The sequence below is a fragment of the Epinephelus fuscoguttatus genome, linkage group LG17 (assembly GCF_011397635.1).
Source record: "Epinephelus fuscoguttatus linkage group LG17, E.fuscoguttatus.final_Chr_v1".
Classification (NCBI taxonomy): Eukaryota; Metazoa; Chordata; class Actinopteri; order Perciformes; family Serranidae; genus Epinephelus; species Epinephelus fuscoguttatus.
The window spans coordinates 1,096,605-1,107,066 of record NC_064768.1 but is presented as its reverse complement, the minus strand read 5'-3'; the positions used below and the strand labels follow the sequence as shown (position 1 = coordinate 1,107,066).

Sequence of the window (10,462 nt, the reverse complement as noted above, 5' to 3'; positions counted from 1 at the left end):
GACGGTTCTCGGAGGAGGTCCTTCAAGTCTCCCAAATAATTACCCAGTTTGAGCCCCGTCTCTCCCTCTTTTGCGACATAAATTAGAGAGTCGGTGTCGAGGTCAAGTACCCGATTTTGCATTTGATGCAAATAGTCGTTTATCTTTAGACAGCCGTAGGCTGTGGTGAATGCCGCGATAAACACGTTGTTCGTCTTGTTGGGGGGTGCGATATACCGATCGCTGTGACACCACTGAATCAGAGCTGTGGTCTCGTTTAGGAAGGAAAACATACCCAGCCATCAAAGTGTCTCAAGACGTCTTAAGATGTGTCTTAAGACACATTTGTTAAGATGTCTTAAGACGTCTTGGTAAGTCAAGACATGTCTATAAGATGTGTCTATAGACATGGGTCTTGAGATGTCTTAAGATGTCTTGGAAATATGAAGATGTCTTAAGATGTCTCAAGATGTCTTAGAAATATTACTGTCTTTCAGTTAAACTTTCATTACAAATGTCAAAAAAGAATGCAAAACCATATGAAAATACTCAGCATTTAATAATAAAACATAGTATGTACAGAATGATTATGTTTACAAATTGATTACATTTATACAGGTACCCTACCACCCCCCCCATGATTCCATTTCCTTATCATATGACGCATACATCTCAAAGCCACATTGTACGCATAAAAGACCAATTCTCCATCTGTCTTTCCGCTTCATTCAGACACAACAAAAACATCTGTATTTTGGACTGGTATCAGGCTACAACAGCACAAAGTGCTTCACACAATTTTCCCCACGCCACATGGAAGTAGCTCACATAGGCTAAATATGATGTGCCATCACTTCACCTTATTTCCCTTCAAAGGGCATTCTAGTCACGTGACTGAAAAGAAAAGAAAAGGCTGTTAATCACTCGGCTCGTGTGCATGTCTTGTTTTTAGGAGAGAAGGCCTTTTTGGGGGATGATAATTTGAAAAACTGAAATGATAGTGAAGCAAGTCTAATGATAAAATGATGAAAATGAGTTATCTGTAGGATGAAATTGGCATTGACATATGCCCCCACAGAAAACACCTCAACATCCCCCATTTAAAGATTTTGCTTCTAGCGCCCCCAGACATTCTATGAACGCCCACTGTACTGATGGAGTGTTTACTCTGTATGAGAGTGTAGGAATGTGTTCTTAAGGTACCATTTGTTCCTGGGATTGTGAATGATTTTTGTCAACAATCTGACAGTATTGTCCATTGGTGGCAGTGGACTTTGTCCCGATCCCTAGGTGTTGATTTGGTTCCCAGAAGCATTTGTGGTGGAGGAACAGGAGGGTGTCAGTGATGGCTGCTGTCGGAAAGAGTAGTTTTCCTCCTTCTTGATACTCTTTGCAGCCTGTCAGGGGATCTTCTCTGTGTTGTGGCAGGAAGATGGTCCTCAAACAGGACCAGCGGATTATCTGGGGAAAAAACATCATGCATTTAGCTATGGGTTACATCAATATCTTTAGTATAACTGCTTAACCTAACACGATAGCATTAAGCATTATGTTATGGGTTCACATTGCCTGGTTCCTCTGTAATCTTCTTTACATATTTTATTCAAGATCTTTTGACTACTTTACCTGAGATGGTAGCCCATATGGCGGTGATTTTCACTGGTTGCCTGTCGTTCACATGGGTTGGGTTGAGGGGGGCTGTCTCCACAAATGAGCCAACTTTGATAGTCTTTATATCAAATCTGAGAATGAGATAATATATGTTAAACACACTTGGGTTTATATAAAAAGGTTTATTATAAAAGGGGTATTTTCATTTCTTTAGATAAATTTCTAAGGGCCTAATCCATGAAAGGATGCACAGCATCTGGGAAACACTATGCAATACTATTGTGTTGCTGGTACAAATGCTGTGCTATATTTTGTTATAATTTAATTTAATATAATTTAATAATATAATTTATTATAATATATAATATAAATAATAAAATAATTTAGAATTAATTTAATATAATTTGTGTTGTTGCCATGGCGCTGGATGTAAATGGCTGCCTCGCCAATAGCTCTCCAGTTGTGTTAGTTTTTTCTCCAATTTTTAAACAATTTTGTACAGATTTTAGACTTTCCCTATCTTTTTGACCTTTCTGCTCTTCTTATGAAGACATTTCTTCTGTTTTATATAGCCCATGGATATTTGCTTTAACTATCAACGCTACCAGGAGGCAGTTCCAAAGCTACCGGCAGCCTGTTTTTTTCCCTCAAAAAATGCTACCAAGAGCCAGTTTCACCAGCTTTTCAAGGAGGCTCCTGGTTCTGGGAGGAGGAGTGGCGGAGGGACAGAGGACGGGAAGGAGCAGTGGCCGGTAGCCAGTAGCCAGCTAGTAGCCATATTTCATTTATTTCTTTTCTTTTACTATATTATTAATAATTTTTATTTATTTTATTTTGTTTATATTTGTTTTTATTTATATTTTTGTTAATATCTATCCTTTTTATGTATCTTTTTATCTACTTTTTGTAATAGCTATTGGAATTCTAATTTCCCTGAGGAATTTTCCAAAGGGATTAATAGAGTACTATCTAATCTAATCTAATCTAATCTAATCTAATAATACATTGAATACAAGTTTCTCAATTCAATACATTGCTACCGCTATTAAACACATTGATAACATACTTGTATTTTTGTGGGGACAGTGTAGCACTCTGGTGTTTCATGCATCTCTCCGGTTGCCCAGAAAGAGGGTTGTCAATGATGGTGATGACAGGCTTCCCCCTTATCCAAACCTAGGAAATAACAGCATATGATACAAAGAATGCTTCCATACAAGAAGATAGTACTCATTTATTAATATGCATTTTCGTGTACTAGACTGAGAATTATCAACTACAGGGATCACACCTTGGGTCCAAGGAAGATCTGTTCCCATGTCAGGACTCTATCCCCCATCCTCTCCATGAGGTCCGGCTGCCGCATCATTTTTGCCACTTTCAGATGGGATAACTCTGGCATTTGGTTTCCAAGCTGTAACCCTGTTAAGAAAAGAGTTAGAATAAAGTAAAGGATCTTGTTACTGTCATTTTAGACATTATTGGTAGAACTGACACGCAGGAATATGTTAACAAGCAATACAATTATTTTAGTAATTTATTTTAGTAACATATTTTGCAATAGATTTTCCTACCAAGCCCACGTCTTTGCCGAAGTTCAGTGGCAGATATCAGTGTGACTGATCCCGATGGCCTGTAAACAGGGGCGTAGCCTGGAAGCCCATGGACAGATGTATTTTCTGCTGCTCCATCATTTGGTGTTGACAATGTGCAAAGGGCATCCAACACTGCAATCCTCTTCACCATTGTTTTCTCGATACTGACGCCATTCTTGTGAGCGATAACTGAAATACAACATGCATATCAAGACAGTGAGCTTCAACCACCTGTAGGGCCTAGCAAATGAAATGTCAGGGAAATTTACTTACCCATGTCCTTGATCCTGTGGTGGTATCGCTCAAAGCGGTTGCAGTCACCAATCATGGGGTGGCCCAGTACATCTATTTGCTCCCCAGTGTGATAGCCACAATGGATGTTAGCCCGGTTTGCCACCTCTGCCTTCCATATCTTAAAGAAATATGGAAATAAAAAGTTCTTAAATGTCTAAACGTACAGTAGCATTGGAGACAAAACAAAATGGAGGTACAAAATTACCCTCTCAAATAGTCTGTGATGGTCACATATGTGAACCTGGAGTTGCCTCGCTTCCTCGTCAGTTAGACTTGCCGATCGGATTGAAGACAAGTAGCCACTCAGCAAGATGTTGGCTTTGGTGACAAGGCGGCAGTTGTTGCGGCCAATATATTCAGCAGAGGCTGCTGTAAATGCCTCAGGGCAACACAAAACATCTCTGGTTATTATGGTCCACATCTGAATAAGATGGAGCACCTCACAGCCAGTGGCACATGCCAAGTGATGAAGATCTGGGAGCTAAAAGAATAATGTGTTGTGTAATTAATTTAATCTCTGCATAGCACAAAAAGCTATAAAGGATAGATCAATTTAAAATGAACATGCAAAAGCATCATCTTTGGGTGGACTGTCCTGAGTAAATGCATTGGTTATCTATATAACTTTATTACCTGCTTGAGCCAATGAGGTCTGTCGATTGCAACAATCAGATCACTGAGGAACTGTTGGACTTGTGTCTTCACGTTGCCCCAAATCAGACTTATTTGCAGTCTTCCAACACCAAGAGCATCGAGGTGGAAGTGATCGATCCTTGTCTTAAACAAAATACAAAGCCAACCGTAGTATTGTTTTTACGTGGTTTTCATCATACATGCTTCCTGTTTCAATCCTTTCAACACAAGGTAGAGCAGGACATGTTCAGTCCATTGGTATTGTTGCTCAGAGCTTCATTGTGGCTACAGATACATTAAAACATTTACCTGAATGTGTGGTTCAATGACAATGCCATCGGAGAACAGCTGGTTGTTCGGGCTATACAGGGTCCCAGTCTCTGTTTCATGTTGTTTCCTCTCCACAACACCCATTTCAGACATGGCAGCGATAATGTTGTTTGTGTTGGCCTTTGTCCTGCGGGGTGCTTCACTGGCCACCTGTGGGTTGGAGAGGTCGGCCTTGTCAACCGTGCAAAACCTACATCTAAGAGAGGGCAAAGGAAAAGGGATTAGGAATACATTTTTAAGATTTTTCACAATAAACAGTAAAACCAAATAGCTTATGAAGTAATAATTAATCTAACCTTTTGTTTGCAGTGGATGACAAACAGTTGGCACAGTGGTTTGCCTGGGGCATGTCTGCATTGATCTCGCCAATTCCTCCACAAACAAACACCTCACCCCCATAGTAAGGGCAGTCAGCATAATAACCTTCCTGCAGTTTCTCTATGTATGGTGAAATGGCATCCATACACTGCTGAAATGATGTTCCTGATTTGGAAAGAAGATAAACTGTATCAAATCCTACATAGGCCATGATGTAAACAATTAACTATTTGTATCTAAATGTAGTGACCATGCTACCTGGTTCTCCGAGGCCTATGATGCCCATGTGTTCCCTTTTGCCCCTCAGAACGAGGCAAATTACCAAGGAAAAGTACATCCCATTAGTGGAATGGTACTTCCGCCTGTACAGCCCAAACCCATCAAAATATAAATGGATGTACAGCGGGAGCACTGGTACTCCTTAAAGAAAAAAAACAATTAGGCTACTTCATACATGTTCATGTTCATCTTAGCTACATTAGTCTCACTCTTTTGATTGAACATATTATTCATGTCCATTGACCATGAAAAGTTCTACTGTACCTGTGGGACGGTCTCTTTGTTGCTGTCCCTCACTGCAATGAGCAGGGAGAGTTGATGCATCTCTAATGAACCTGCCGCTTGGCTCTGCAAAAGCTGTGGCAGAGTGGCTGCTGTACAAGTAGTGGCCAGTGTACTGTTGGATCTGTGGCATTTTTCACCACATCATCTAGTGTAATGGACTCAATGGCGTCAGAGATGAAAATTTGTTCTCTGACTGGTGTTATATGGTGATACTGCTGGTGATTTCTCATCTCCAGGCCACGGAACAGCAGCCTGCACCTAAGGACCAGGTTTCTTTTAGAGCTATCAAAAGCAATTGACTCCACTCTTGCAAGTTGTGCTCTCCGGTCCGTGTTAATCCTGATGATGTCAAGTGCAGTTACCTGAAAAAAAAAGTAAAAAAGCCTACATAAAATGATGACCTGCATCTTTTTTGGTATGCGCTTTTTAAAAAATTAGTTTACCTTGCCCACATTTGTCTTGACAGACTGTATGCAAAAGAGCTTGCTCTGATGAAAGAGCCTTGAATTGAAGGCGTCCCTGTGGCAGTCGGTCACTGGCACAAATGTCATTTTGGCCATGTGCATATTGTTTTTTAAGATGTTGTCCACTGTCTTCTCCATATTAAAGTGGTAGAAATGGGAATCATCACCATGTACACTAATAGGCACCTTTGGTAGGTTTTTCCTTATCTTCTGAAATGGGGAACACAGTCAAATTACATGAGTACAGTATCTTAAAACAAGCCTATTTCTTTACTTACAGTCATTAACAGGACCCTATGTGAGTGCCCAATGGAAAGCTGATGCTAGAGCGCCATGGTATCCAACTTTGCTTTGCCTACCTTGAAAACACTGACATTTGGTGTACGTCCTCCTTCTTGAAACTGTCGTGTGACAGGATTTCTAGTAAGCTAGAAAAATTGCTCTCTGAAATGCCAGAGGTTTCAAAGAACAGGCTCAGGGATGCCTCAGTGAAGGAATTGAATGGATATAGATCCACCTGTAGAGGCAAGGTATAAGCAAACATACATAAACATATGACATATCCCTTAATAAACATTACAGCAATAATTAATGTGGCAATGATGTATTGTTGTGTTATTTTCTTGACATATAGTAATTTTGTGAGTAGCCTAACCTTCAGCTGTACAGTCCTAAGACCGCATAGAGTAAAAAGCAATGCATTATCACAGTGTATCAATTGGACTCTACAGATGGCAGTAAAAGTGTAAAGCAAAATCTAGGTTTGTTATTAGCCTACCATTTCATTTTCAGCATCATCAATGCCTTCTGGCTCAGGAGCTTCCTCAATATCTATGTCCATGATGTCCTCGTCTGGCTGAGGCATGTCCTGCTCTTCATCCTCTTCATAGGCATAGTCTTGCAACTCATTGCCTTCATCAGAGTCCTCCTCATTGTGAACTTAAGAGACACAAAAGCAAAGCAGTCTGTGAGCAATAAAAAGGCTTTCTATTTTCTCCATATAACATTAATGTAGCCTAAATCAGTCACAGCACACAATAGCCTTAATAATAAATAGATAAAAAAAGTAGTCTAATTTCATTTCATTTTATGTCATTATTTCCATATATTTTGCAGGCACTGCTAAGAGCACTGTTTACATGTTGCCATGACAACGCAAGCAGTGCAATCTTTTATAACGGTTTAAAACGGTCTTATGGAGCAAAAAAGATTTTGCTTACCGTTCCTTTGGGACACTTTACATGTTAAATGTTGTCGTGATCTTAAAACTCTTTACCATCAGTGGAGGCGGGGAAGAATTGTCACGACAAGGGAATTCAGTTCAACGGTTTACTGAGCACTTCTTCAAGGCAGGTACAACCATAGACATATATACATAGACGCTGCATTGACTGCCTGAGCGCGTCCCAGCCGGCTGCCATCTTGGATGGGTCTCGCTTCGCCTCCACAGTGCATTCACTTCTATTGAGGAAGGAGCTGTATGCACAAGTAAAATAGAATAACTCACTGAATTTTCAACTGATTTTCACGCGGTTTGGTTTGTTACAAACGGCACACATGTAGTTATGATACAGGATGCTTTCGTACATCAAAAATGTGGGATTTCATGCTTTAATACTTCCTGCAGATAGCAACAGCATGTTATTTAGGTCACAACACAGTTCTTTTATTCACCTCAAACCCAGAGTGAGATATATATATATATATATATATATATATATATATATACTGTGTAAACATACTGTATAAACACAATATACCAATATAAAACATAGTATAGCATATTAATACATTTATTAATATATTTTAATAAAGAAAATGCTTGATTGTTGGTTGAGTTTATTTGTCACACTCACTCTTTTATACCCACAGCCATCAGACTTCATAATACTTTGTTAAAAAGATGATCTTACAGACTTCTTTGAAATTTCCTTTGGTGATTAATAAAGTTCTTCTTATTCTTATTACACTGACTGCTGTGATCCCTCAAAAGTAGTAAAAAAACGTTTTCAAAATTTACATAAACACTGAAATTAATTTTGGTATTGGTATTATAACTATGAAAATTGGACTGTGGTCAAGATAATTTGAAAAAAGATACAGAAGGATGAGCAGCAGGGGATATTTGCAGCACAGCTGGTGGAAAAGTGAATATGTGCACAAAGGTGTGCTATACATAATATGCTACACTGTGTTTTGTATTGTGTATTTTTGTATTGTGTATATTGTGTTTATACAGTATATACATCTCTCTCTCTCTCTCTCTCTCTCTCTATATATATATACACACACACACACATGTAAGAAAGAACTGTGTTGTGACCTAAGTAACATGCAGTTGCTATCTGCAGAAAGTATTAAAGCATGAGATCCCGCATTTTTAATGTACGAAAGCATCCTGTATCATAACTACATGTGTGCCGTTTGTAACAAACCAAACCGCGTGAAAATCAGTTGAAAATTCAGTGAGTTATTCTATTTTACTTGTGCATACAGCTCCTTCCTCAATCAAAGTGAATGCACTGTGGAGGCGGAACGAGACCCATCCAAGATGGCGGCCGGCTGGGACGTCGGCTCCAATAGGCAGCGGCAGTCAATGCGGCGTCTATGTATATATGTCTATGGGTACAACACTCACCAACACTGTGTTTGACTTTGTACAATCTTTCTTAGCATATCAGGCCAAGGCAGGCTGTCTTTGGTGTCTCCCAGGCACAGACGGAGGAGGTTCAACTCTACATCTATGCATTACGGCAGACAACAGACAACTCTCTCACACAAGCTAACTCTTATTCTGTTACACCATATCACTGCGCCTGGGAGCCTATCACATCATTGTAAACACTGACGTACTAGGAACTGCATTACTGCTTAACAAAAGGCAAATTAGCTTTATGCATCTGCGTTACAATATTATATGGTCTTATATATATTATATGTTAAATGTGTAAAGAAAAAGTCGGGCGAAATCGAAAGTGATGAAAAAAGTGGCCAGCACAAATAACGGACTTTCTGTGATCCTACAGCTAGTCTCACCAGGCTAACGTTGGCTAACGTTACAGGCGACTGGCCTCACACTCATCCTGCAAACCCGCCTTTCAGTAACGGTAAAGAGGAACTTCGGGCAAGCTTTCACTCTGGCAGCAAAATGACGAGACGGTGCGTGTGTGGGACTCGCAAGTCCGACAAACTAGTTCTAAGGTAAGATGCTAACGCTTACTTCTCTTAAGACAAGGAACCCGCCTGGCTCATAACTAAATAAGGTAGATAGATACAACTTACCTTCTGCATCTTCTCTGACTCTTAGGGATGAGGTTTGTCGTTATCGGAGCGAATTCGCAACATTTGTACGACCAAATAGACACGGTAACGTTAGTCTGCTCGCTACGCTGTCAAACTGCGTACAGTTGGGCTTGATGTGTGCTTGACTGTCGCGAGCTGAGTTGACAGGCGCCGTTGGTTGCAACACTGTTGCACGCGGCTGAGTTGGCACGGGCCAAAGCCCGCGAATAAATTGCCGTATCCTAAGAGACTGGGAGCTATCGAAGCTAATGAAAATGCCCCCGTCGAGACTTGGGAACGTAACGTCGAGCAGTGAAGGCGAAAATCAAAGTTTGTAATACATGTAGCCAAAGCGTCAGTGTACTGTGTCTGATGGAAAATGAACGATACACCCTTTTTGGTTATGAGGTTATATTATTCGGTTATTGGCTAGCTAGCTAACGTTAACGTACATGTAGCCAACGTTAACTAGGTTGTATCAAGGATAACATTTGGCTAGCTTTGGTACTTTATGCTTGCTTTTCTTACTAAACCAGAGCAGTCTTCATTTGAGCCAGAGCAGACTTTAATGCCATACAAAATAGTAAAGCATGATCATGCTGCCTGCTTCACTCTTTCAAATTCTTTGTAATTTAGATGGAGAAGGCAGGAGGAGAGGAGACGAGAGGACACCAGGAGACAAGGGGACAAATCCTGGTGCCAAATCTATCAAGATTTGGCACCAACAGAGGGAGAGTTGTTCGAGGTGAGTGAGTGATAGACATAGATTAACTTTATCATTACATAGAACAAGACAATTCCAACCAGAAGTGCTAAAGTTATATTGCAGTTTATCCTTTATTGGAGCGTATTTGCAGCAGTATGTATGCTACAATACAAGGCAAATAATCATAGATCTATATCTAAGTAGACTGGTGACTGGGATGGTTAAAAGGGTAAATAACTGGTTTTATACAATAGCCCTATGTGCAATGGTTATACAACATGGGCAATGTACTGTATATTTAAAGTGACTTATGCATGGAGTTTACACAGGAGCCTACACAGCATAAACACAATATAGTTGAATGATACACATTGAGCCTCATTCACTAATATGTTCTTAAAGGGATAGTTCACCCAAAAATGAAAAATTAGCCTTTATCTACTTACCCTGATGACATTCGAAGAGGGTTAAGGGGGCTATTGTGGTCAATATTTTAGTAAACTGAATTATAGAATATTGCCTACTCACAGTAAGGTAAGAGCCCCCGTTTTTTGGGGTGAAAAATGTATGTCCAAAAAAGGCTAAATTTGTGTTTTCGCCCGTGCATACCTTTACTAAAACCTTTCTACAACTGTTCAGGTTCACCCTTTTTAGGTTCACCTTTGCACAGTTACCTATGAGATGTT

General features: G+C 40.0%; 1 protein-coding gene and 1 long non-coding RNA gene across 2 annotated transcripts; both read right to left on the bottom strand.

Moving 5' to 3' along the window:
- Window positions 1–1,318: 1,318 nt before the first annotated feature.
- Window positions 1,319–5,052, bottom strand: LOC125905166 (uncharacterized). The gene is made up of 11 exons (XM_049603057.1): window positions 5,019–5,052; window positions 4,739–4,925; window positions 4,422–4,638; window positions 4,113–4,256; window positions 3,685–3,960; window positions 3,459–3,597; window positions 3,165–3,374; window positions 2,882–3,012; window positions 2,657–2,766; window positions 1,606–1,721; window positions 1,319–1,440 (listed from the first exon to the last, which is right to left on the bottom strand). Exons 1-11 carry the CDS (start codon window positions 5,044–5,046, stop codon window positions 1,319–1,321), a joined length of 1,680 nt encoding a protein of 559 aa, XP_049459014.1. The 5' UTR covers window positions 5,047–5,052.
- Window positions 5,053–5,424: 372 nt separating this feature from the next.
- Window positions 5,425–6,169, bottom strand: LOC125904338 (uncharacterized). Its single transcript, XR_007451427.1, has 3 exons — window positions 6,148–6,169; window positions 5,768–5,998; window positions 5,425–5,686 (listed from the first exon to the last, which is right to left on the bottom strand). It is a non-coding gene; the product is annotated as an uncharacterized LOC125904338 (long non-coding RNA).
- Window positions 6,170–10,462: the final 4,293 nt, after the last annotated feature.